This window comes from Trichosurus vulpecula, chromosome 7 (assembly GCF_011100635.1).
Source record: "Trichosurus vulpecula isolate mTriVul1 chromosome 7, mTriVul1.pri, whole genome shotgun sequence".
NCBI classification, from domain to species: domain Eukaryota; kingdom Metazoa; phylum Chordata; class Mammalia; order Diprotodontia; family Phalangeridae; genus Trichosurus; species Trichosurus vulpecula.
Genome location: NC_050579.1, coordinates 263008219 through 263034995, shown reverse-complemented (window position 1 = coordinate 263034995; position 26777 = coordinate 263008219). Strand labels below are relative to the sequence as shown.

Sequence of the window (26777 nt, the reverse complement as noted above, 5' to 3'; positions counted from 1 at the left end):
CGGAGGCCAGGGGCAACTCCTCGAGGGGGCAGGTCCCAGGACGGTGGCTAAGGTTGGCAACTAGTAGGAACAGGGAGTGAGGGGTCTAAATACGGTTGGGATTGGGGGAGGGGAGGGGGAGAAGCTGAGGCTCTCTGCCAAGCCTGGCACAGGCTCTGTGTGCCCCAGGAGCCTGGCCTGAGCCCAGCACAAAGACAAGGGGCCCATTCACCCCCCACCCCCATAGCTGCCCAAACCCGGCAGGGAACACGCTGGGAAGCTGGGGGGTGGATATGGCATAATCGCCAAAGGCTTCATTGTTTTCCACCACCCCCATAGCACGTGGGCTTTCTCCTCTCCAGTCTCCTTCCCTTCCCCCCTACCCCGCCCACCCCCATGAGCCACTCCTCCACTCAGGGAAAGCCTCCACAGCCTCTGTCCCTTCCCAGGACCCGTTTCTGATTTTGTCTCTGACTGAATCTTCTGTTTGTCTCTGTGTATCAGTTTCTCTTCCTGACACTTACTGTCTTATGCCTCATTTTTCTTTACATGTCTCTATTTTAATCCTGACCAGTACTGAGGGGGCTCCCAGGGAGACAGGACAGACAGGTCTCTGGAATATCTGGATACCTGAAACCCATAGCCCTGGCCCAGGCAAAGAGAATTCAGCCCCCACACCCAAGTTTCTCCTCATTTTTTATTATAATATTTTAATAACAACCTGAATCCCAGAAACCTTGGGACATTGCCTATATCCCCTCTCTTGGCTGAACCCAATGGAGGGACTTTGGGAGATAGGGAAGTGGTCTCTGCCTAGAAGTACCCAGCTCCCTCTGGGTCCTCCTAATCAGGGGGGCTCCCAGATACTTAGAGAACTGGGGAGGGAGGGGGCCACTTACCACCCAGAGGAATGGCAAGAGAAAGGTTGGCTGGGAGCCCACTCTCAGAGGTGAGCTCCATCTTGCACCTCAACCCTGAAATCCTACCCCATCCAGGCCTAGGTATATTCTGGCCCAGTCCCTCATCTTTGGAGAAGATTGGCCCAGCCCCTTGGGTCTGGTAGAAGATGGGGAGGGGGAAGACAAATCTGGACTCAACCTTGAACCCTCTATCACCACTTCTCATGATATTAAAGCTGCATAGGAAGAGAAGGCAAAAAAGGCCTGGGAATTTAGGACACTGAGGTCTCCATCCCAGTGACAGCCCTTAAAGGCACATTGTGAGGGAAAGGAGGCTCATGAGGAGGGCCCATTTGGGGCAAGGGGTCCAGGGTGAGGGGTTCCAGAGACCGGAAGTTGGGCCAGCTGTTCAGGGCTGGCCAGAGCCCGGAGCAATCCATTCTCTTGCTCCAGGGCTGCATTTCGTTCAGCTAGTTCTCGAATCTGCTCCTTCAGGACCTCCACCTCCTCCCGAACTGCAAACATGAGGTGAGACTTCACCAAGTCCTACAAGGATTGGAGGAGGACGGGACAGGGGAGGAATGAAACAAAGATTACAGGAAGACGCAAAAGGACAGTCAGACTAAGTTATTGGAATACTTGTGTTGCGTATGCTGTTGGGATTTGTACAAATTGAGGAACGGAAGTGCCTACTGCGGTTCCTTAATTCACCCTCCCTCCGTCCCCCCCAGTCCAGCCTATCCCACGGTACAAGTATACAATTCCTTATCTATCACAATTCTCGTTGGCCTGGACCTATGCGGAATTGGGATCGGTACCTGTCTGGCCCCCAAACTTGATACAGATGGAGGTAAGGGGCAGGAAGGATTGGTTTTTTCTTTCCCTCATCCAGGGTAAGGAGCCACGCAGGAAAAAGGAGGGAGGGCAAGGACTCAGGTATCATGGGTCCAGCAAATGGGGGCAATGATAGAGATCTAAGATCAGGGACAGCAACAGGGAGCTGGGAGCAGGGGAGGAAGGAAAGGATAGACGAAAAGACAGTGTGGGACTGGGAACAGGGATGGCGGTGCAGAGGGACAGAGAGCTGGGGGGAAGGAGCTAAGGAACAGATGAACTATGATATTCCTCAGAATAAAATCAATGCCCTTACCATGGCTTGTTCAATCTTGTTGTCAATGGCAACCATGCTTCCAGAGCCACTAGAGAGAGACCACGGACAATGTCAGGTGGGGAGATGAGAGACAGGAAATGAAACACCCTGAACCGGGTCCACCAACCTTGGTTCAACTTCCAAGACTACTTAAGACCTGTTTCCCAATTATCTGTTCTTCTATTTGTCCCTTTCCCACTTAGTAATGAATTAACCAACCTCCTTAGCTCCATGCATCAACCCCTCTCCCCCCACTTCCCACCCTGCAGCCCTCTCTTGGAATGAAAAAACCAGACTCTGGGCTTTTCCATCCAGGTTCCATTGCTCTCCCAACATTCAAGCACCCCAGCTCTGAGGGATCCAGTTCCCCAGTGACTAAGTTTTTACCTTTTGGCCCTCCCAGGACCCAAGAGTTCAGGATACTAACTTCCAATTCCCCCAGGAATTTGCTTCCATATCCCAACCTCCCCCCTCCCTACCCAGTCCCCAGGTACCTGTGACAGTAGAGAATCAGGGAGAGAAGTGTTTTATCCACCCCCCTTCGAGGTGAGGGCCGATGCCCGGGTCCCCCTAGGCCCCGATGGGGTGGAGGTCCAGGGGCATCTCGGATGGGGGATGCCCCCCGGGGGGAGCAAGGGGATGAGACACAGCCCCTTCTCTGGGGGAGGCGGGGGGCCAACCTCCCTACTCGAGTCTCATAGGATGATACCAGAGACTTAACAGAGACTCCTGGATGGGCCATCTTCTGGAGGGAAAGGGAGAGCTCTAGGCTCCACTGAAAGGGAGAGGGCTGTATCAGCAGAGTGCCTGGGGGGCCTTAGAGCCCCCCAGGCAAATCCAGGTCTGTCTGGTGCCAGGAAAGCAGAAAGGAGACGGGTGCCTTTGGGGATGAACTGAAAGATATACACCTCCCCCCAGGGGTAGGCCCAGCTGCTATTGGCTCCTTAGAGACACGAGGATCTCCCCTCCCTTCCCCAAAGCTCCACAGTAGGCGGGGGCTCATCTCCCAGGGCCAGACCCAGCTGGGGGTGGGAATTCCCAGATGCTGGACAATACCAGTGTCCCCTGCTCACCCTGGCAGTGATCCCAGAAGCTGGGAGATAGGTGGGTGGAGCTGGGGAAAGCCAGACCCCTTGCCTGGGTTCTGGGAGGGGCTATTGCCTAGATCCCTGGAAGAGGGTTGAAGACTGTGGGGACAAGATGCCTATATTGTCTCTTCACTAATGACATCCTATGTCCCTAACCAAGAAAATGCCCCTGTCTTATCTCAGTGCTTTAATTCCCTTCATATCAAATCCCCAAGATTGGGGGGCAGGGGAGAGAATTCAGGTTCAGAATGCTTCCTCCTCCCAGGGTACTTTCTCCAACCTTCCTCTAGATCTTCAATGGCTGTAAAGGCAGCTTTGTGACCCACAATTCAGGCTAGTGCAGTAAAGGCTGCCTAACCATGGGGGAGGGAGCATAGAGGATTTCCATGGCAGCAAAAACAGAACCCAAAGCCTTTACATAAGGGGAGACAGTCTGGAGATCAGGGGATGTGAGTCTCAAGAGAGAAGCTAAAAAGGAGGGATATGAATGGCTGGTCCTGAGAGAGGAACAGGGGACTTTTTAGATGAAGAGGATGATACAGGTCAGGATGCCCTAGGGAAGCTGTGGTCCTAGGATGCTATTTGACAAGTGACCACCAGGGGTCAGGCCAGCCTCCAGCAGATTCAATAAACAGTGGGGAAACCTGGGGATCTCTAAGGCCCCAGTTAACTGAGGGAAGTCTTCCTGACTTCTTAACCCTAACCCTTTTGGAAGCCAATCATCATGTCTCCCAGGCTCTGTCTCCTCTTCAGACCCCAGTTCCTCTTCTAGGACTCACTTATCTTGCCTTGGCAGCCCCTAACACTCTCCTCTCACCCATCCACAAATCCTTTCCGGTTTTTAGGACTGAGGCATTCTACCCCAAACTCCGTCATCTCCCCAACCCAAATCTGTCTTCTCCCACATCCACAAAATCTTTCCAAGACACCATTCCCTAGACTCAGCTCCAGGACACGGGAGTCCTGCTCCTCAGCCTCTGGCTCCACCTCCTTTTCACCCCCACCCCCACCCCCATCTTATGCTCTCTAGCTCTCCCAGGACACAAGGTCCTGCCTTCCCCTTCTCTCCCCACCCCACCTCTACTTTTCCCAGGAGCCTGTAGCAACAGCTTTTTGTTCCCTCTCAGTCCCTCCGATGCCAAGTAGCTACTAGGTTCTCTCCATGGGGGACCAGGACTAGCTTCAAGGTGACCTCTGACAAGCCCTGGGGCTGGGAAGAGAGCTGGAGAAATCTGGGTATTTTCCATTTCCTATCCTGGGCTCTGGGTGCAGAAGGTGCTGCCCAGCTGGGGGTGGGGTGTAACCAAGGGAACAGGGAGGCCTCAGAGAACAAGACTAAAGAGGAGGAAAAGGTGGGTAAACTACAGGAATAATTTTCAAACTTTCTAATCCCAAGAACACAAAGATGGTCCAAAAAAAAAAACCAAAACCCTTACTAAATACTTAACCCTGGTGGCACCACCCTCCCCCCCTCCCCCCCAGCAAATGTAGAAATTTAACGAGCAGGCTAGCCAGTATTTTTGATGACACATCAATGAGGCTTCTAAATCATTAATTCATGCTATAAAAAGTATTTGTGCCTTACTTTATATTTTTCAAAGCGCTTTATCAAATTGTAAAATACGAATACATCAAGGGATCGGCCGGTAAGTCACCTAAAGGACACTGTTGAAGAGACTTCGTCGTGTTGAAACATCAGGACCTCTCATCTAAAGGTGGGGGGTGGGGGTGGGGAGAAGGACCGGAGGAACTGGAGCACACAAGGAGATGCAAATTCAAGGAGGGTCACAGGAACCACTGAACAGGAGATCCAGTCTAGCTTAGTTTTGTGCTCAAAACCCCTGAAGACCCACTAAAAATCCATAGAACATACTTTGAGAACCAGGGTTAAAAGTCTGTGTCCCAAGGGGCAGGCTTAAGGATAGAGTGGGGGGGGGGGGTGTTAAGGACAGTTAGGATTCCTGGGAGGGGGCCTTGTGATAAGGGGGCTCTAGGGAAAACAGTCCAGGCCTGTTGGGCAGGATGCCAGGGTCCTGGGATCATAGATTCTGATCTAGAGAGGACCTTGGGGCAGCGAGGTGTCGAAGTGAGTAGAGCACGGGCCCTGGAGTCAGGAGGACCTGAGTTCAAATCCGGCCTCAGAAACTTGACACACTAGCTGTGTGACCTTGGGCAAGTCACTTAACCCCAATTGCCTTGCCTTCCCCCCCCCCCAAAAAAAGAAAAGACCTTGGAGAGCATCTAGTACAATTCCCTCATTTTACGAACAAGAGGGACTTGAGGCCCACAGAGATTAAGTGACAGGGCCAAGGTCATAATGGTAGAAGTAATGATAGTTCATATTTACATAGCATTTTAAGGTTTGTAAATCTTTACAGCAACCCCTGGAGGGCAGATACTATCATTTTACAGGACTCCTATTTTACAAAAAAGGAGACAGGCTGAGAGGTATCATACAACTAATAAAGAGTCAGCATTTGAACACAGGTCCTAGGATTTGAGAGTCAGCCTTCTTTCCGCTACATCATGGTCTCCTTCACTGTAAGGGAGCTAAGAAGTTGTTCTGCTCTAGGGAGGAAGGCCTTACCACACCGAGCTTTAGAAAGACAAGTATAAGAGATCTAGGGATTTGGAGGGGTGAGGAGGGGGAAGGCCAGCTGGGAGCGCTGATACTAGGGACAAACGGAAGCAGAAAGAAAGGGGAGATAGCAGGGCTCCTCCCCACTCAGTGTTCTGAGCAGCCCCCAGGGTCTGGGCCTTTTGCCAGCCAACTGGTATCCAACCCTCTCTGCTCTCCCGGATCTATGCTGCCTTCAGGGTGGTGCCAGGCCAGGGGAGGGCAAAGAACTGGTTCCTTGCCCTGGCTAGGAAAAAAAAGAGTGTTCTTGCCTCTGCTCTGGAGAGAAAAGGAAAACTAGGAACTACTAGGTCCTCATCCCCTCTCAGGCCTAGGCATCCTGCCTCCTGGGCTCGGATCCCTTTTCCCAATCAGCGATCCAGCCCCTTCAGTCTCCACCTTAACCATGTCAAGCCCAGCTCTCCACAAAGGAGCCAGGTTCTCTCTAACCCAGCTTTCCTTACCCAATCACCCTGGCTCTCTGGTCCAAGTTTTCCCTTTAGGAAGGACTCGGGCAGTGTGTCCCCCAGCTCTTCCCAGGCACAAAGAGGTGGGGTGAGGCCTACACACCCCATTCCTGAGCCAGGGGGACTCAACCAAAACCAGCTGGCCCAGGAAGGCGGGGCAAAAGAAGCCAGGCAGGGCCAGGGCCCCAGAACAGAACTGGATAAAGCTGAGACTGGGAAAACCAACCAGTCAGACTAGGGTGGAGGGAGTGGGAAGGAAAGGGCTGAGAGTATGGAACTCTATGAGAGATTATTGGCTGCAGAGCTGAAAAGGAGACCGACAAAGGGAAAGAGAGACAGAAACGTAAAGACTAAGGAACTGAAGGTCAGAGAGGAACACAGAGCGGAGTGGAGAACTTGGGAGAGAGGATTATTTTCGCCAGGGAGCCTGCCAAAAGGGAGGGGGTGGGAAGCAAAAGAGTCACCACGATAGGAACAAGTGACTGGCCATGTGGTGTCAGGCCTCACACCTCATACATTCCTGAACCCACGGCTGCTCGGCTCGACCTTGCCTGGCAGGCCCTTTCTCCCCTTCTCACATCTTTCAGTCCCGCATCCTAGGATGCCTTCCACAGATGAAGCTTATTTTATTTATCTGCTATTCCTCTACTCTATTATCCCCTCCACAATCTTCCTTCCCTAGGGCTCTGTCCCTAAGGCTGGAAAGAAAGAGGCCTAAAGAGGAGGGTGTGGCCCCTAGGAATCCTACTGGAAACACCTCCCTCCTAGCACCTACTAACTAACTGGCTCTGGAAATCCTATTCCTTATCCCCTTCCAAACAAGTAAATCCTACTTACTCCCTGAAACAGCACAAAAATAGGGGTTCCCATTCCATCTACCTAATGAAACAAAGAGTGTCACCTCCCTAGTGTTTCTACCTTGCCCCAGTACATCCACAGACAAAAACCAAGCTGCCCAGTAGTCTCTATTTTGCTCCCTCCCGTTAGGGGTTGCTGACACACAAGTGTTGAAATCTGGCCCCTGAAACAGGAAGTTTTGCCCTCCTTCCTGCCTCTAAACAGGCCATTCTCCCCTAAAGGAAGTCCTGCCCATCTATCTACATGTCAACAATCCTCTCCCACAGCGTGACCATGAAGCTGGGATCCGTTCACTATGGCCAAGGGATCAGACCACTATCAAAGCTTTCCCTAAGCACCAGGACTGACTAGGTACTCCCTGGGTCCAGCGAGCTAAGCAGGAAGCCCCAGGGAATCTAGTGTAACTCCCTGACCTGTTCCCTGACTGGACATGGGGTTTCCAGGTCAGAATAAGAACCAAGCTGCTTCCACCAAACCAGAATGACCCACCCACCACTTCACTGAGGGTGAGGGTGGGCTTGTTCAGTTAGTTCACACTCTTCAGTCACAAGTCACCTCTTTTACTGAGAGTGAGGGTGGGCTTGTTCAGTTGGTTTTCCCACCTAGTCCATTCACTGAGGTCGAAGGTGGTCTCGTTTAGTTCATGTTTTTCAGACACAAGCCACCCTCCCACCCCCAATTCTTTCAAAACAGGAAATTGTGTTCCCTCTTCCTTCCCCCATACCCCAACCCCCCCCACCCCCAGCAACAAAATATAGAAAGCTTAATTTGTGTATTCCAGTTCTTTTTTTTGTTAAGGTCCTCTGTCAAGCCAGCTCAAAAGGAAGTCCCTCCTACCTGTCATCATCACCGTCAAGGGGGCTACTGATGGCAAGCATAGATCGAGCCAGATTCAGGCGTTGAGCAGAGACTCCAAAGGGGTCTGAGGATTTCCGGTTGGGACTGGCATCCTGAAGGAGGGAGAGGGCCGGAGAGCCCGGGCGGGAGCCTCGGAGAGGGAGCTAGAAAGAGGAAAAACGCGCGCGCACACACACACACACACACACACACACACACACACACACACACACACGTCTTTTGGTTCTGTCACCTTACCTCTCTTCTGCTCTAGCCCACCTTTCTCCCTGTGACCCAAGTGACCTATGGTCACAAGTAATCCCTCAGTGACCCATCAGATATGTTCTGTGGTCACAAGGCCCTGAAGCGCTCAGTTCAGATAGCCCCAGTTTGGATGAGGGTGGAAGGGCGGTGGCTAAAAGAGGCTTTAGTATCTGTCCCACCTTCATCACCTTCAACCACCTCATCAAAGACAGAATCCCCAGCAGGGGCTGGAGCATCAAGTAGCTGCCAGAGAAATCTAGAGAGAAATATAGTTATGGGGAGGAGAAGGGGGAGGATTGCCTAGATCATTCCCCCACCCGTCCCCCAGGTTTCCATCGCTGGTCTATAGGACAGGGCCCTCACAGCTCCCGTCCCCACTAAACCACTGCTCTAGCCTCCAGACCCAGGTGTTCTGCTTCCCTTTCCACTGCTGTTACTGGGAGGTTGGGAGGAGGTGGAGAATGGGTGTGGAGCTGTAGAGGGTGGATGCAATAGGGGAGGGGGGGGGGGGGAGACAAGAAACAAACCTCCTTCTGTGAGGCCCCAGGAGGCCTCTGCTTCTAGGAAAACTTAAGAACGGAGAGCCCAGGGACTGCCAGAAGGACAGGGCAGAGACGTGGGGGCCTCCAGGTCCCTTCTGTCTGCTCGCCATCTCCCCCCTCTCTCCACCCCCTGCCCCCACTGTGAAAGTACGGGGAAAGACATACAGACATATCTATCTAAAGAAAGGGACTTGTTTTAAACAAACAAGGACTGGGGAATTATGGAAGGAGAGGGGAGGGGAGAAGAGAGGCAAAGGCTGAACATAGTGGAAAACTCGAGCCAGGCAGGCTTTAAGTGGCAGAGACAGAAGCTAGGGGCATTGGAAAGAGAGAGAGTCTGGGGGGAAGGGATTAAAGGGTAGGGACAGAGCCTCCGCCCCCAGAAGTAGGTAGTTGAGTGAACCAACTGAAAGAAAGTAAGGGGTGGTAGTGGTGGTGAAAGACCTGTGTACGTGTGGCTGTGGGGGGTTGTGGGGGGGAGGGGGGAAGAAGGTAAGCCAGTCCTGGCCAGTCCTGGCAGGGCCCAGACATTCAGTCTCAGGTTATTTTTATACAGTGGTTTGTACTCAGGGGCCTGGAAGGGGGAAAAGGCCTCATCTTCATTTTCCCACAAACCTCCCTTTCTCCAAGGTCTTGAGTTGTCCTGCCTCCCCAGGCCTGCTCCCTAAGCAGGGATTCAGGTGTCCTAGCCCCTGACCTCCAACTGGGTCCTCCAGGGACCCAGGCATCCTGTCCTCCAAACCTGATCTGTTCCTCTTTTGGAAACGGAAAAATCGTACACAATTTCACTTTTCTCACCTTGCTCCTCTGGCCCTCCTCCCCCTTGTTCCTCCCCCTCCAAAACTATTACAATCTTTGGAAGGCTAGGGCAGGGGTGCTGTGCCTGGGGTACTGCAGGCCCCTGAAAATGCCCTCCCTCCCAGTTCTAGAGATTTCGATGGGAGAAAACCTTGGTCTGAGGGCTGGGGGAAGGGTCCTGGAACTGAGAGAACAGCAGTGGCCTAACTTTACTAGGGACAGAAGAAGCCAGAAGGACATGGAAATCACGGGGTAGCTGAGTGAAGAAAGCTGTGTCTCCCCCACAAGCACCCCTCAAAAGAGCTCTTTTTAGGCAGCCCCATGATCAGATCCCTTGAGCCCTCCCACAGAGACTAGTGTTCTCACTCAATCCACTCCCTTTCTGAAACTTTTGTCCACAGAAAACTATATAACTCAGAAAGGGAAGAACAGATGGAAAAACAGGGAAAGATACAGGGAAGAAAAAAAGATGTACAATACTGAAATAAAAGTGAGGAAGAAACTAAGAGAAGAAGGGAAGGGGAAGAGAGCAAAAGAGGGAGAAATGGAGTTGTGAGAAAGGATGGGAACTGAGGTTCACAGAGAAGTAATGGGGACTGGAGTTATACGATGGAGGAGTCAAAAATAAGGATGGAGGGTTGAGTTACAAAAAAGAGAAACTGAGGAGAGGGAGAGAGGGAGAGAGAGGGAGGGAGAGAGGGATAGAGAGGGAGAGGGGGAGAGAGAGAGAGAATAAAGAAGGGAAACGAGCCCAGAATGGAAGTGGGGCAAGGCATGAGACTAACACAAGTCCAAGGAGGAAAATAAAACTGCAGAGACCCCCTTTTTGTGTACCCCTCCCACCCTTGCCTCTTACCTGGCCTCTTTCCTCCCCCTCTTTCCTCAGCCAAGGGGCTCCATCCTTCTTTCGGGTGATTGGAGGAGTCATTGCTGGGGCCCCCACCTCTGTCTCTACCCGAAGGGTGGGCAGCTGGGTTGAGGCATGCGGTACCAGTACTCCTGTACTGTCCCCATCGCTGGGCTCCGGGGGGTGCTGCTGGGGTGGGGAAGCTGGAAGAGGTGGAGTTTCAGCCCTGCCCTTGCCCGCTGCCAGCTGAGCTAGCCCCCCAGTGAAAGATCGGGCCTGAAGGCCAGGGGAAGTTGGGGGTGGGCGAAGCCAGTTGGTTGGGCCCTGAGGCTGAGGGTTTGGGGGAGCCAGGCCCAAACTGGACAACTCTAGCCTCGAGTCCAAAGAGCGACCACCAGTCCCTCCAGTGGCTCCCCGAACTCCCTCCAGGAGTCGGCTGAGTCCTGGGGCTTCCAGGTCCCTCTCATAAATGTCCACACATGTCCAGCGCCCTCGACGATACGGTTCCCCTAGTCCCTGGGGAAGCTTCACTACCCGGAAACGTGACGCTGGGGCCCCAGGGGGTGGAGAGCCATTTCGAGGGGTCCCTTTGCCTCCCAGCTCTGAGCTAGGCTCGCCATTGGGAAGACGAGGTGTGGGTAAGGTGGAAACCATAGCTGTAGGGGAGTCACCTTCCCCAGATCCCCCAGGACCTTCATAGTCTGTGGTGACACTGGTGATCTGGAAGCTGCTTTTCTTCTTACCCCCACTCATGGTCCCTCGGAAGTGGGATAGGGGCTGCACCAAGAGGAGAGGCCTCTCTCCGGGCAGCGCTCAGGCTCCCCTGGCACTAGGGGGCCATATAGCGGTGGGATCAGGGCCCCTGGGAACATCAGGGTCCAACATAGCTGGGAGAGTTCAAGGAACCGGGGCCGCCTCTGAAATTGAGGACTGACAGGGAGAGAAGTTGTGGGAGTGGGAGTATGGACAGGCTTTTCTTCTCCTGCCGCTGCCAGTGCTGCTGCTGCTGCCGCCGCTGCCGCTGCCAGACTCCAGAGCTGAATTTGCAAACTAGGAGGAAAAAAATTAGAGAGTCATTGGGGGAGGGAATGGGTGTTGGGGGAGTAAGACACTTTAGGTGCTTCCTCTGTGGGGAGAACAGCGGCGATCAGGGTGGGGGAGAAAAGAGAGAAACCACTGGAGAGAGATAGAGGAACCACAAGAGGTAGAAGAAAAAAAGACAGAATGGGAAACAGAGACAAAGAGCTGGAGGAAGTAAAGACAAAAAAAAAAAAACAGATTATACGGGTTATTATTGGTACACACAGACTCTGTGCAGAAAGAGAGAAGCTGAGTTCCAAGTGCGAGATGCACCAAGGAATCTGGGTCTACGGGAAAGGGAGGTAAGCTCACCACTTCACAGCCCTGATCTGGCATGGATGGGCTTTCACACCCTTGCCTACCTTGGGGTGAAGGGGAGAGGAGAGCGTCCCTTGAGGTCTACTACCACCCATTTCAGAATCTACGGGGTGCTAAAACTTAGACTCTTCCCCTTACCCTCGGCTACCCCAGTTGGGTGCACACTCACGCGCGCGCGCACACACACACACATACACACACCACCCTACAACCCCACCTCTACACCCCCTCCCCCAGAACACCCGAGGGACCTGACCTGGGGATCCTGGCAGCATAAGATGCCCCAACAGACTGTCCACGGGAGAGCAGGAGAGTGGGGCCTCCCAGCCTAAGCTGGAAGAAAAGGGAGGAGGTGGGTGGTGGTCAGAGGCAGCAGAGTCCGTAGAGGCCTCTCCTCGACCCACAAGTCATCTCCACAGCAACTTTGTTTCCCAAAAAATAATAAACACCGCTCTCTGTCCCAGAGGAGTACGGCGTTTATGGTGGTGAAGGGCCTCTAGGTCTGAAAGCACAGCGAGTCGGAGAGAAGCCGAGGGCTACCCTCTCTGGAATCCTTTCCCTTCTGACAGCGGAGCGCTGGCGCTCTCTCTCTCTCTCTGTCTCGATCTCTGCCAGCATGTGTCTCTCCGTCCCCAGCTCTTCTCTCGTCCGCTCTCGTCTCTTTCTCTCAATTTCCCCAGCTCCTCTAGGTCTCTGTCTGTCTGCCTCTCTCTCTCTCTCTCTTTCAGAGCTGTTGACAACCCCCACACCAGGAAGTCCTGCCTCCTCAGCCCTGCTGACTGCTGTTCTCCTCCTCCTCCTTCCCTTCTTCCTCTCTCTCACTCTCCCGCCCTCCTCTAGAGGCTCTCTTCCAGCTGGCCCTACTCCAGAACTACTGCCGCTGACAGAGGGGGCCTCACGCACTGGGGTCCTCTCAACCCCACACCTGCCTCGTTAGGGGGGCTCTTCCCAGGACTTGATTGGGTTGTAAGGAGGGTCGATGCCCTTGCAGTTACGCGGGGACACGGATGAATGTCCATATACACAAACTGACACAGAGGACATTTATACACACACACATATACATATACATATATATATATTTATATTTATATTTGGACTCTGAGCACATTTGTAGAAACATGAATGGGTAAACAAAGATATCCATTCACACAGATGCCCTCACACATATATATACATACATAGGTATGTACATCTGCAGGGACACAGCTATACACAGAGATGCACACAGCTCCTCTCAGAGAGTCCCGATTCCTGTGTTCTCACTTCAGGACCCCACCATCCTGCCCCTCCCAAACAAATTCAAAGACGGGCCTTTAGCATAAATAGATTTCATAGATTTCTAGGTTCTCAGAATCAGAGGAGACCTCAGAGGTCAAAGACTCCCACCCATGCCTCACGGACGACTTCCATTCTAACAAATTCGCTGCCATTCAAAGCTAGTCTATAATCATTGTTAGCTTTTATGTATAACTTCAAGGTTTGCCAAAGCAAACGCTGCCAGATAGGTATTACAGGTCCTGTCACTGCCATTTTATAGATAAGGGAAGTGGAACTCAAGAAGATTAAGTCACTTGGCCATGGTCACACAACTAACTAGTAAAACAGCCTGTTCCGCCTCTGGACAACAAGAACGTCCCAAAACATACTTTGTAATTTCCATACTGTACTCCCTGCCCTCCCCTCCCCTCCTCTCCCCCTCAAAATACTCAGAAGATGGTAGTTTCAAGTATTCTTTCACTTTCCTGTTCAAGGGAAGTTATTATCCCCTCTTTTTTTGGGGGGGGGGGAGGTTGTTCTCCCCCCTCCTTGAGGGGAGGGACTATCTTTTGTCTCTTTTTGTGCGTAGTGCTTGGCGCACAGTAGGCACTTAATAAATTTTGATTGACTGATCTTTGGAGTGACTTCGAGTCCTCCCTAGACAGATCCTATCAGGGAAGAGCTGGGTTCAAACCATACCTCAGATAACCTTGGGCAAATCACTTCACCTCTCTGGGCCTCAGCTTCTTCAACTGTAAAATTGAGGGGGCTGGTCTCAATGACCTCTAAGATTCCTTTTAGTTTAATAATTATGACCCTGTGAACTTTCCCCTCCAAATTCTTGACAGCATTTCTAATATTGTATATGTACACACATATATGCATATATATGTATATGTGTGTGTATACATATATGCATATATGTGTACACACACACACACACACACACACACACACACCATTGTATTGTATATACTTGGGCAGCTAGGTAGCATCGTAGGCAGAGTTCTGGGCCTGAAGTCAGCAAGGCTGATCTTTCTGAATTCAAATCTGGCCTCAGAAACTTACCAGTTGCATGGCCCTCGGCAAGTCACTTAACCCTGTTTCCCTCGGTTGTATTTCTCTCATCTGTAAAATGAGCTGGAGAAGGAAATGGCAAACATTCCAGTATCTTTCCCAAGAAAACCCCAAATGGGGTCACGAAGAGTAAGACACAACTGAACAAACTGTATGTAATATATTTACACACACACGTATGTATGTATGTTTTTGTCTGCTAAAAGAAATCTGGACTCCGGCTCGACTTCTTCCCTTCACCTGTAAGGCCCTGGAAGCAAGGCCCCCACAGAACCTACTCTATACCTCCTATAACAACTGTCAGATGCCTCCCGTAGCGTCAATTACTCCTGTCTTTGGCACAGTACTCTTCCCACCACACCCACAATATTCCCTGCATGCAGTCACAGTATTTAAGCACCCAGCTCAGTATCTTTCTTAAAGGCATAAATTCAAATAAAGTCAAAATTTTTCAGGAAATGCTTTTGTATAATTATGATTGTAACTGGTCCTAGAAACAATAGCAGAATAAGAAAAATATCGCCATAAACCCGGAGGGTCTCTGCCCCACCCCCCATCTCTGTCTTTACCCTCGATTTTCCCCAGCCAAAAACCGTCTTCAGTTTACAAACTCACCCAATTCAACAAACATTTATTAAAGTGCCTACTTCCAGGCACTGAGGAAACAAAGACAAAAATATTACAGTTCCTGTCCTCAAAAAGCTTATATTCTATTACAACAGTGTTACCTCTTCCAGGGATATTTTCTCTTATGATTATTTTTAAAACTCATTTATTGATGATTTTGTCTTTACATCACAGTTATTCTCCCCTCCCCCCTCCCCCCAAACCCTCCCTTGTGACAAAGGAAAACAATGATACAGAAACTTTATCTGAGAATATATACAATACTCTGTCCTGGTAGTACCTCACCTCTCTACTGTGAGGGAAAAGATATGTTTTATCTCCTTTCTACGAACCTCATTGTCCTAAGGGCATTTTAACAGAAAGTAAAACCTAAAGCCAAAAGAATAAATCCCCAACTGTGGGATCTCAGATTTCTAGGAGTTGGGTGAGGGTAGGGATTGGGGAGGTAAATAGGTCATCACGGTTTTGGAATTTACTTTATGGGTTAAGCCGGTCCTGCAGCTGTTGTTAGCGGTAATTAAAATTAGCAGGGACCATTTACTTGACCCCTAAAACAATCCTTCCACCATTCCTAGTTAGAGCTCGGGAAAGTCAAAGGTGAAGAAGAGGGTGGCCTAGCTATTCAGGATGCAGAGAAGGGTTACTTTGAACACTTACAGAGAAGCAAGGTCCAGGTTTTTAGGGCGCCAGGTACAGGATGAAAAGAAAGTCGATGGGGTAAGGATGAACTCAGCTCCCCCTAGCTCCCACATCTTTAGGAGACCAAGAAGGTGAACAGCCCCTCCTGCTGGAGAGGCGTCTTTGTCTATTTGTATTACCATCTGTCTGTCCTGCTGCCGGTCTCTTTTGTCTCCCCGAAACTAAGCCTGCTTACCCCTACTGGTCTCTCAATCTAACTACACCGCCCCACCCCCGGCTGTCCTGTCTTGGGGGGCAGGCGCCCTGAAACTTTCAAGATCCCCAACTCAAAACCGCAGAATGTCAGAGGCGGAAAGAGCCTTAAAAACACTTCGTCCAGACCCCTTTCTTTACGGAGGAGTCAGCTGGGGCCAGAGATCCCCTTCCACCCACCCTTCTAATGCCAACACTGGTTTCTGGCGGCTCCCCGGGCTGGATTGGGCTGTGAAATAGACAAGGAGTGAAGAGGGCTGGGCTGGTGGCTGCAGGTCCGCGCGCGGCCGCAGGGGGGCCCTCTCGGGCAAGGCGCACTGGGGCGCCCGAGCTGCACGCAGCGGGAGGTGGTCGCGGTTTAGGACCAGAAACTTAGGCTCCCGGGTCGGGTCGGCGGAGGAGCAGGGTCAGGCGAAGACTCTGACAGCGAAGCGGCGGTGCGCTAGTCCTGGGCGGCGGCCGCCGCCAGGCTCCCGCCCGCTCGCCGTCCGAGGGCTTCTCTTCTCGCTGTCTTCTCTGCATCTTTCATCCCTTTCCCATTTATTCTCGGCCGGCGCCTCCGTGCCTTAGTCTCCCCGGGCGCCGTGGGTGTCTTTCGCTCTCTAGCTCTCTCCCCGCTTCCCTGGCCCGCGTGGAGGGGTGGGTTTGAGGGCCAGGGGCGGGTCTGGGGGCGGACCTGGAGGCGGGGCTGTCTCTGCGGCAGGCCCGAGCTCCGCTCCCCCCTGATCTCTCTGTCTCTCTCTCCCTTCCTCCCTCCTCCTCCTCCTGCTCCGGGCTCCGCCCGGCATGGGGGGGCCGGCGCCTGGCAGGCCAGGTACGGGGGAAATGGGGAAACTGGGGGGACTTGGTTGGGAAGGGGGGTGTTGGATGGAGGAAGGGGAGCTGAGAGGCACAAGGTATCCGGGCAAGGGGAGAGGTGGAGGAGGACACGGGAACCACGGGGCTGGGGAGATGAGGCAGGCCAAGTCCAGAGGATCCGGGGAGATAGAGGGATGCAGGGGGAAGAGGCCCCAGGGTGAGCAAGGAGAATGGGGATGGTGAGGGACGGGGATGTCTGGGAGAACGGGGGAAGTGTCAGGCTAGGTATGAAGGTGGGCACTGAGTGGGAGATGTCTGGACCCAGGGACTAAACCTGAAGACTCCCTCCCGACTCCCACCCCGCCGCTCCGCGACCCCCACCCTTTCCCAGTGATGCTTCGGGGGTGAGCCAACACTTGGAACTGATGGAGAAGGGCTTGTCCGCATCCACAGATCTAAGAGGTTGGAAGGAGATTGGAGCCAGGGCTTGGGGAGTCAGGGGACTCGATGCCAAGGAGGTGATATAGGGAATAGACAAGGAGACGGAGCAGGGCCAGGCCCTAGCCTAAACGCTGGAAGGGAGAGTGAGTGTGTGTGTGTGTGTGTGTGTGTGTGTGTGTGTGTGTGTGTGTTTGGGGTAAGGGGTGGGGGTAGGGGCGGTCCATTAGTCAGTCAGGTGCTGGACTACAATCTTGGGTTAAGAAGAGTGATTGTTCCCTGACTCAGTCCCCCTTCCCTCCTCCCAGATGCTAGGAACTTGACTGAGCCTCCACCACCACCCCAACCAAAAAAAATGGTTGTAAACCTACACCAATAAGGCACTAAGCATTAACTCTTCTGTTTCAGCCTGTCTAATTCTGGGTATCTGATTAATGTGGATGTCTGTGTGTTTGTATGTCTGTAGTCTGTGGGTGTGTCTGTGGGTGTTTATGTCTGTGGGTGCATCTGTCTCTGGATCTGTTTACCTGTGTATACGTCCATGTATCCATGTCCATCGGTGTGTCTGGCCCTGTAGTGTATTCTATATTATCCAGGCCTGTCTTATACACACTGTTTATCTTGTATATGTAAAGCTGTATAGAATGGGCTTGTATTTTGTCAGTATGTGTTTCTGCACAGTTGGGGATCTGAGGTATTTTTCAATAGCTTTCTGTATGCTTCTGCTAGTCTGTTTTTGTTTTTCTGTCTTCTTTTTGTGGGCCCAAGTCATGTCTTCTATACTTTTTATTCCCGGCTTCTCATATTTTTTAAAATTTCTTTTTCACCCGAACTGTGACCCTTAAGTCACTTAACCTCCGTTTGCCCCAACTTCCTCATCTCTAAAATGGGGGTAATGGTAGCACTTGCCTCGCAGGGGTGTCATGAGGACAAGATGGGATAAATGTAATGCCTTTTGCCATCCTTTAAGTGCTATACAAATGAGCTGGTATTATTATGTATGTAAAGTGATGTGCTGTGTGCCAGTTATGATTGCTTTAACTCACTCTCATCTTTTTCGATGGGTTCAGATAGAACTGGACCAAGAACAAGTTGCTACCCTGTTATCATTCTTACGTATCTCGTGCTCTGCCGGCCATTGTCCAGATTGATAAAATGACTGCTTTTTGAAATTTACTAAGAATATTGGGATGTAAATTCATCTTCCTAGACTCACTGAAAGCACCTCCCAAGAGCAGACAGGAGGATGCTAGAGATGACACGTTAGTCCTATTCCCACACGGTTTAAGTTTCTTCTGCTAGGTCTCTATTACTACTACTACTCCTACAACCACCCCATACCATCACCACTACTACTATTATTTTTTTCCCCAACCAAGTTGATCCAGGACCCAGGGAGGGGGCCCCCCCAGGCCTGGTGGTGCTGAGCAGAGCCCCGCATCCCCTCCTTCTTGCCCTACGACATGAACCTGCTCTACCGAAAAACCAAGCTGGAGTGGAGACAGCACAAGGAGGAGGAGGCCAAAAGGAGGTAAGACCCTGATTCTCTCTCCAACTCACTTCCTTTTTTTTACTGTCAACTTGGATGTTGTCAATTCCCCTCTACCTCACTTTTCTCTCTCATTTAATTATTAACAATCATTGTTCTAAAGGCCCTAAAGAGAATCACATAATAAGCACAGTCCCAGCTCTCTGTCTATTTGCATTCTGAGCTTTTTCTCTGGTCCTCAGTATCCTACTTTTCTGTCTAAAGTATTTCTTCCTGATTTAATTTTCCCTTACCCCTAATGTAGGACTGTTTCTTTTGTCCGCCAGCTTCTCCCATCCCCAAATGCCATCCCTCTACTAACCCCCTTCCACCATCCCCGAATACCTTTAGCATAAATTCCTTTCTCTTTTCCCTATCTTCTCCTTCCCCACCCCCATCCTACTTTGTCACCTGACCTCGGATAGTACAAGTCCAACAATAAAGGTGCCGGGGCAAACTGCTCTCTTATCTCACAGGGTCCAGGAGGGAGTCATATGAATGAGGGAGCCATTTGATTCCTTTCCCTTCTTCTTGATCTGGGGAAAGTTGAGGAAAAAGGTGCAAGGTGGAAGAAACGGAAGATGAGAGGACATAATTGTATCAAGATCAGTAAAATCTAACTTAGGATCATAGATTTTAAATTATTTTAAATCTGTTTTTATTTTCTGTCCTGAATTCTCTCCCTCCCACCTCCTCCTCCTCTCCTGCCCTATTGAGAAAACAAGAAAAATAAAACCCGTTGCAAACACGTAGAGTCAAGCAAAACAAATTCTCACATTAGCCATGTGCAAAAAAAGAAAAAAATATGCCCCAATGTGCATTCTGAGTCCACCACGTCTCTTGTCTGGAGGTGAGCAGAATGTTTCACTGTGAGGTGGTTTACAGATCAAGCACTGAAAGGACCCTAAAACCCATGCAGTCCAACTCCTTTATTTAATAATAACCAGAGAGGTTGAGATATTTGTCCAAGTTCATACAGGTATTAAATAACAGGGACAAGATTTTTTTTAGAGGCAAAATTTCTTGAAGCACCACGTTAGGTCCTTTCAGACTGCACTAAGATCTGTTCTCATCCTATTCTGTGCCTCCTTCTGTAGGTTTTTTGCTTGCTCTCTCTCTCTCTCTCTCTCTCTCTCTCTCTCTCTCTCTCTCCCCTCCCTCTCCCTCTCCCTCCTCCTCTCCCTCTCCCTCCTTCCCCCATTCTCCCTCCCCGAGCTTTCATTCCTCATCTCCCCACCCCTTGACTCCCTTCACTTTCCCCCTCGTGGCTACACTGTCTGGAAAAGCCTGAGTCAGATCCACCTCCCCATTACCCCTCCTCCCCCTCCTTTCTGTGGGATTTAATTAATGTTGTTAATTAGATTAATCAGAGCTATCACTGCAGAGATCTCCTCTTAATGAAGGGTTAGTAGACAGGGCCCTAATCAGAGATCCCACCCCACGACAACCCTCTGGTTTCCACACACACCCCCTACAGTCCCCCCCTCCTCCCATTCTTTCACACAGAAGCACAAGAGACTGTGAATGAGAGTGGAAGGTGGGGGATAAATTGTGGAATCAGGAAAGGGAATAAGGCAAAAGAATGACAGAAAGAGGAAGGAAAGGAGAGCTAGAGGAAGGAGAATCATAAGGGACGGGGGCAAGGAAGGCAGGATAAGGGTGGCTGAAGTAGTTGGGAAACACAGTGGAGAAGTAAGCCATCAGGAATGTGTGCATGTTTCAAGCATGAAGTGAAGCCAGGGGACAGATATGAGACCCTGCGGCTGAGCCTGCATCTGTGTGTGTCACTCATGCTTTCCTCTATGTGAGGAATGTGCTTGACATCAGATTTTTGCAGTTCTCCAAATTGTGCACAAAGAATTTCATGCAGATGCTGTTTGAAATCTGGGGCCCAAATAGACCTAGGGGATGATTGTCCTTGTACCTTGTACCCTCAGAACCTTATCCCTTGGTCCTATTCTTTTGTCTTCCTTTTAAAAATCCCCAAGACCAAGGCCTCAAAGCCTCTCCCTCCGACCTTTAGGGCTTTGTGCTTTATTTTTAGTGTCCTTTCCAAGGATCTTGGCACTAACCCTCATTCCTCACCTGCTGCCTGTAGCACATCCCCACCCACATCATACCATAACACTCCAGGAGGTGAAGAGGGAAGGGGAAGCCCTGCCTGGCCCGATGTCTGCCTTTGCCTCTCTCATTTCTTTCCTGCTTTCTCTCTCTTTTGCCCATCCCTTCCCTCAGTGCAAGTAAGGAAGTGGTACCTGCTGGTCCTTCAGGGCCAGGGCCTGGGGTTCGTGCACGAGACGTCTCTTCGCTTCGACGCTCGCTCAGGATGGGCTTCATGACCATGCCTGCTTCCCAGGAGCATGCCCCTCACCCCTGCCGTAGTGCCATGGCTCCCCGCTCCCTCTCCTGCCATTCGGTGGGGAGTATGGAGAGTAGTGGGGGTACTGCTGGTGGTGGGGGGAGCAGTGGAGTTGGGGGAGATGTTGGAGCCCGGAGGCCACCTGTGAAGCCCCGGAGACACCCCAGCACCAAACTCAGCATGGCTACAAGTGGGGCCGAGGCACCTCCCAGCAAGAAAGCAGGTAAGACCCTCTTTCCCCCCATGATACTCCCTTCATCCCACAGGGATTTCCAGTAGGAAAAAAAAAAGGTCCATTTTGGGTTTGGGAGGATCCATTTTGGCACCAGGGGAAAGTGGAAGGTTTCAGTTTTAGAATGAACAAGAGATTCCATTCTGGGTAGTGTAGGATCTTAGATTATAGAACCGGAAGGAAGCTCAGAGGCTATCTGGTATGCCATCCTGACTTTACAGATGAGGAAACTGAGGCGCAGGGTAGTTAAGTTATTTGCCCAATGTCACGCAAGCAATAAGTATTAAGAGGTAGGATTTAAATGCAGGTCCTCAGACTCCAAGGACATAACTCTTTTTGTTGAACGGATATGAGCTATTTCTATGGAAAGGAGAAGCTATCCTAGAAGTCCATTTAAGGGTTAGGGGATGAATTGTGGGAGTGGATCTAGAAACTGTAGGCTTTCTGGTGTTCATAAACAAGATAGAGGTTTGACTGACAGAAAACCGATTGACTAGAGCTATGGGTCAGGGGAGATGGGAGGGGGAGAAAGGAGCAGTGTGTCCCGGAAAGGAGGTGCCTTTACAATGTCTTAATGATTCTCCCATGCCAGTCTTATTTCAGTCCCTGCCTTTTGTTTCTGGGACTTCCTCAGGTTCTCAGAAACCAGCCCCTGAAGGCCGAGAGTCTAGCCGGAAAATCCCTCCTCAGAAGCCAAAGCGCAGTCCCAACACCCAGCTCTCTGTCTCCTTTGATGAGTCCTGCTCAGTGGCTCCCACTTCTCGGGTTGGGGCCTTGCCCCTGCAGCGATACAGCCGAGGTGGGAGGGGGGGAGGTGAACATGATTTGAGCTCACAGGATGAAGAACCTGTCTACATCGAAATGGTGGGAGACGTCTTCCAGGGAGGCGGAGGGAGTAGTGGAAGAAGTAGTGGAGGCCCAGCAGGTGCCTCTGTTGGAGGGGGAACAGGCCCCCCAGCTGGCCCGGACTCAGACTCTGAGGAGAGCGAGGCCATATATGAAGAAATGAAATACCCACTCCCTGAAGAGGTAGCAGAAGGCCGGGCCAACGGAGTCCCCCCACCAGCTGCGGTCTCTCCATTGCATCATCCTCATTCTCATCACTCCCACCGTCGCCCAGCCTCTGCCCTCCAGAGCAGGCAGAATGGGGCTCCTACTAAGACTTCCCCTTGTGAAATCCCACCACCCTTTCCCAACCTTCTCCAGCACCGCCCCCCACTTCTTGCCTTTCCCCAAGCCAAGTCTGCTACCCGGACCCCTGGGGACGGGGTCTCTAGGTTGCCGGTCCTCTGTCACACCAAGGAGCCGGCTGTCCCTGTCCCAGCTCTCCAAGTGCCTGGACGGGATCAAGAGACACCCCCACCTCCGCCTCCTGCTGCCAATTTGCTGCTACTAGGGCCCTCTGGTCGGGCACGGAGCCATTCAACACCACTGCCCCCTCAGGGCTCTGGTCAGCCTCGAGGGGAGAAGGAGAGGGAGATTCCCAATTCCCATAGTATGATCTGTACCAAGGCAGCAGGAGCACCAGCATCTTCCCTTGCCCCAGCCATGTTGCTCCCAGGACCCCCCAAGGACAAAGCTGTGTCTTATACCATGGTATACTCAGCGGTCAAGGTGACCACACACTCTGTTCTACCAACTGGCCCATCTCTGGGGGGTGGGGAGCCGAAGACAGAGAAGGAAATCTCAGTCCTTCACGGGATGCTCTGTGCTAGTTCCAGGCCAGTACCTCCTGGGAAAGCTGCCCCCACCAGTGGGCCTGGAGTACTTCACCACCGGAGCTGCCTGGCTTCTCCCCACAACCTTCCTGATCCTACAACTAGCCCCCTTTGCCCCCTCTGGACTTATCCAGCCACAGCTGGGTTCAAGAGACCCCCAACCTATGAGAGCCTGAAGGCAGGGGGTTTGCTATCAAAGGGCTGTGGGGTTGGGGCTCCTGCCCCCATGGTCAAAATCCAGCTGCAGGACCAGGGTACCAGTGGGGGTGCATTTGCCAGCATCTCCTGTGCCCATGTCATTGCCAGTTCAGGGACACCAGAGGAGGAAGAGCAGGAGGAGGAGGAGGAAGAGGAGGTGGGAACAACATTTGGGGCGGGCTGGGCCCTGCAAAGAAAAGTCCTGTACAGAGGGAGGAAAGCGAAAGACTTGGAGAGTGAGTTGGGAGGTGGGGAGGAGGGCGGGAAGAAATGGAGGAGGTGGGAGCAGGGAGGGAAGGGAGGTTCTCAGGTTGGGAGGAGGCCATAGAGGGGTTGAGTTTGAGGAGGGTCAGTTGGACGCTACTCTCCACTCCTGAATTCAAGAGGGTGGAACCCAGGGTGGAACAGCTACCCTAAGCATCAGAGCATTGGACTAAGGATAGAGAAGGTCACTGGATCACAGAGGAAGGGATGGGGGTTCAGGGAGTCAGGAGAATCAAAGGGAGAATTTAGAGCTAAATGTTGTCATTTTGGGGCAACCTCCCCCTCCAACCCCAGACACTCCACTTGCCTTCTGGGAGATGTAAGGGGGAAGGGACCCTGTATGTGTGAGTGGATTCTGAGCCAAACACAGCTGCCTCCCAGCTGTTACCATGACAACCTACCCAGACAGGAGGGAGAAGAGAGGTAGGCCCCTGCCGTTACCTAGCAACCCAATCCTCCACCAGGCCTACTTCTGGGAACTTGGGTTCAGGCTTACCCCCGTACCCCTTGACCCAGGATTTACCCACCCCTTCCTGTGGTCTTAGTCCCCCTAGTCCTTAGTCCTTTGACATAGAGAGCTTATCTGAGAAGGGCAAAAGATAGTATGGAGAGATGCTGAGAAATAGGATTCTTAGCTTAAGGTGGGTGGGGAAAGCTAAGGCGGGTGGGGGTGGGAAGGAAGGGATCCTGCTTCCTTCCCAGAGGGTCCTGGGAGATCTTTCTGACATATGAAGAGGTGGGCTTAAAAACTGTGTGACTGAATAAAAGGAGATATGGAAAGGGAAGGAAGGGGAAAAGAGAAATAATTCCTGCTTCTCCTTTCTCAGATATAACCCTTCCCTCCACATTCTCCATCTATCCTGGGCTTTATCTCCATGGGCCCCTGATATATGTCCAGGGGACCTGAAATCTCCTAATTTCCTCCAGCAGAGGCCGTGGAAGGTGTCCGGGCTTGGAATGGTAGTAGAGAAGGGCCAGGCAAGGCAGAGAAGGAGGAGAAGGGACTCCTCCCATCAGGCATCCCTGTTCGAAGCCAGGGGGCAGAGGGCCTGCTGGCCAGGGCCCATCACAGTGGGGACCAGGCTGGAGGAGGAGGAAGCCGAACAGGACTAACCATGCCCTGCCAAACCTTCCCTGCCTGCCACCGCAACGGAGGTGAGATTCCCTTACTTTTTTCCCCAATCGCACATATATACCCTCTACCCTCTAAAACAGCTATTCACTCACTGACTGTAGGGAGTTGGGGGTGGGGGCCAGGAGGGCAGAGACAAGACCATCCAGCCCAATGGAATGGGATTCATGATTATTTCCAGAAACATTTGCCCATATCACAAGCCTTTCATTTTTATTCTATGCCTCACCCCCAATTTACACCCCCCACACCCTTGATGATCCAGAGAGGAGTATGGGGGATAAGAATGAGGAAGACAGAGAGAAAGGGCTAAGGGAGAAAAGAAAGCCCTAGAGTGGCCTGTTTCCTCCCTTATTTCTCTTTCTCCCTCCCTAGACTTCACAGGAGGTTATCGCCTAGGGCGCTCAGCCTCTACCTCTGGAGTTCGCCATGCTGCTGCCCACACCCCACGACCCTGCAGCCAGCCCAGGGAACTCCTCAGCCAGGTGAGGAGAGAGTTTGGAGCTCTTTTTATGTGGGGAGGGAGAAAAAAATGATGGATAGGGGCAAGTGGGTATGAAGGCCAGTGATATATAGAAAGGGCAGCCAGGTGGCACAGTAGATAGAGTCAGGAAGACCTGAGTTCAGATTCAACCTCAGACACCTACTAGCTGTGTGATCTTGGGCAAGTCACTTACCCCTGTTTGCCTAAGTTCCCCATCTGTAAAATGAGGTGGAGAAGGACACGGCAAACCACTCCTGTATCTTTGCCAAGAAAACCCCAAATGGGGTCAGGAAGAGTGGACACAACAGAAATAACTGAACAACGGTGCTCATGTACAGGATGTGTCTTGTTGGAATAGAAAACAGGAGCCAGGGTGGCAGGTGTTTGAGGCAGATAGGAGGAAATAGTTGGGAAGATAGCCGGAGGAAAGTAAGAACACAAAGCTTTAGAGAAGAAAGGGAGCACAATCCAGGGATTGTGCTGTCAGGGACCCCAAAGATGATCTAGTTCAGCCCCTCACTTTATAAATGAGGAACCTGACCGAGGACGTTGCTGGCCCGAAGTAAGACAGCAAATAGAGGTAGGAGACCAGCCTTAACATCTTAACTAGAATTCTAGCAGCCACTTCTGGATTCTACGGTTTCAGAAGGGATCCAACAAGATCCTAAAAAGAAACGTGCATCTGTTTTGTTTCTAGTGCTTTGTCGCTATAAAAAGTGTTGCTATAAATGCTTTGGTGTATATGGGACTCCTCTTTGGGGTAGGTTACAACCTAACAACAGGATCTCTGGGTCAAAGGTTAGGGACATTTTAGTCACTCTCTTAGCAGAATTCCAAATTGCAGTAATAGCCTTTCTAAAGGACAAAAGGAGTTGTAACATTGCTATATGACTTTGAGCAAGACCTCTCTCTTGTCTGGGCTTCAGCTTCCTCCTTTGTAAAATAAGGATGTTGGCCTATATGATCTCTAAGGCCCAGGACATGTGGACATGTGTTTGGGTGGAGATTAAAGAAAAGAGTTGAAAAAACAGGTCTTTTTTCAGTACCAGCAATTCTGTGGTCCTTAACATGCCCTTTTTGTTTCTTCCTCCTCCCCCCCCCAAACCATACTTGGTGAGGGGGTGGGGGTGGGGTGACACAGACCCATCCTGCACTGCTGCTGCCTCTCCCCCCGCAACCAGCCCCGGAGAGGGATGGCAAGTTGCTGGAGGTGATCGAGAGAAAACGCTGCGTCTGCAAGGAGATTAAGGCAAGGCACCGGCCGGACCGGGGGCTCTGCAAGCAGGAGAGCATGCCCATCCTTCCCAGTTGGAGACGGGGACCAGAACCCCGAAAAACCGGCACCCCTCCATGCCGCCGGCAGCAAACGGTCTTGTGGGATACAGCAATCTGAAAGGGGCAGGATTGGGGGGCAGATCCAGAGGAGGACCAAGGGGTAAACCAATGCCCAGCCTCCCCCTAGGATACCACCATTTAAAGGAGGCCAAGTGGCCGTCTCCCTCTAGGATCCTGCCTGGGGAGGGAGAAGCTTGGTCCCTCCTGAAAGAGAGTCAGTAAGAACTGAAAGACAGTCAGTAAGAACAATTCAACCTCCCTCTCAACCACCAAGACCCTGGAGGCGAGGTGGAATGGTAGAGGGTTGGGGAGTGGGCAGCTCCCTCCAAGAACGCCCACCTTCTGCCCCTTTGCTGGACTTTGGGGAAGGAAGGCAACACTGGGGCTGGAAGTGGGGGCCTTTGGCTCTTCCGCTCTTGTCAGAGCTATGGATTCCTCACCCAACAAGGTTAGATGGTAAAACTGGGAGGGCGGGAAAGGGCTGGTAAGGAAAGAGGGAGGTGGGGCATATAAGTTCCAGAGGGGAAGAGAAAGGAACTACTTTATAGAGAAGTGGGGAAAGGGAGGGGGGTATTTATTTTATTTATTTATTTTTTAATCTAGAGGGGGAAATCTACACGCTTCCTATCCCTCTACTGAGAAGGGGATGGGAAACTGAGGTACTAAGGGAATCAAAGATGCTTTCTTTCTCC

At 51.6% G+C, this 26777-nt stretch overlaps 2 protein-coding genes across 2 annotated transcripts; one reads left to right on the top strand and one right to left on the bottom strand.

The window, feature by feature from the left end:
* Positions 1 to 658: 658 nt before the first annotated feature.
* Positions 659 to 12560, bottom strand: TSC22D4 (TSC22 domain family member 4). The gene is made up of 5 exons (XM_036767693.1): positions 12001 to 12560; positions 10356 to 11396; positions 7896 to 8059; positions 2029 to 2077; positions 659 to 1424 (listed from the first exon to the last, which is right to left on the bottom strand). The coding sequence occupies exons 2-5, from the start codon at positions 11097 to 11099 to the stop codon at positions 1215 to 1217; spliced, it is 1167 nt and encodes a 388-aa protein (XP_036623588.1). The 5' UTR covers positions 11100 to 11396; positions 12001 to 12560; the 3' UTR covers positions 659 to 1214.
* A 5665-nt stretch (positions 12561 to 18225) lies between these two features.
* NYAP1 (neuronal tyrosine phosphorylated phosphoinositide-3-kinase adaptor 1) lies at positions 18226 to 26366 on the top strand. The gene is made up of 6 exons (XM_036768032.1): positions 18226 to 18366; positions 20599 to 20945; positions 21589 to 23106; positions 24065 to 24289; positions 24642 to 24751; positions 25892 to 26366. Exons 1-6 carry the CDS (start codon positions 18299 to 18301, stop codon positions 26141 to 26143), a joined length of 2520 nt encoding a protein of 839 aa, XP_036623927.1. The 5' UTR covers positions 18226 to 18298; the 3' UTR covers positions 26144 to 26366.
* Positions 26367 to 26777: the final 411 nt, after the last annotated feature.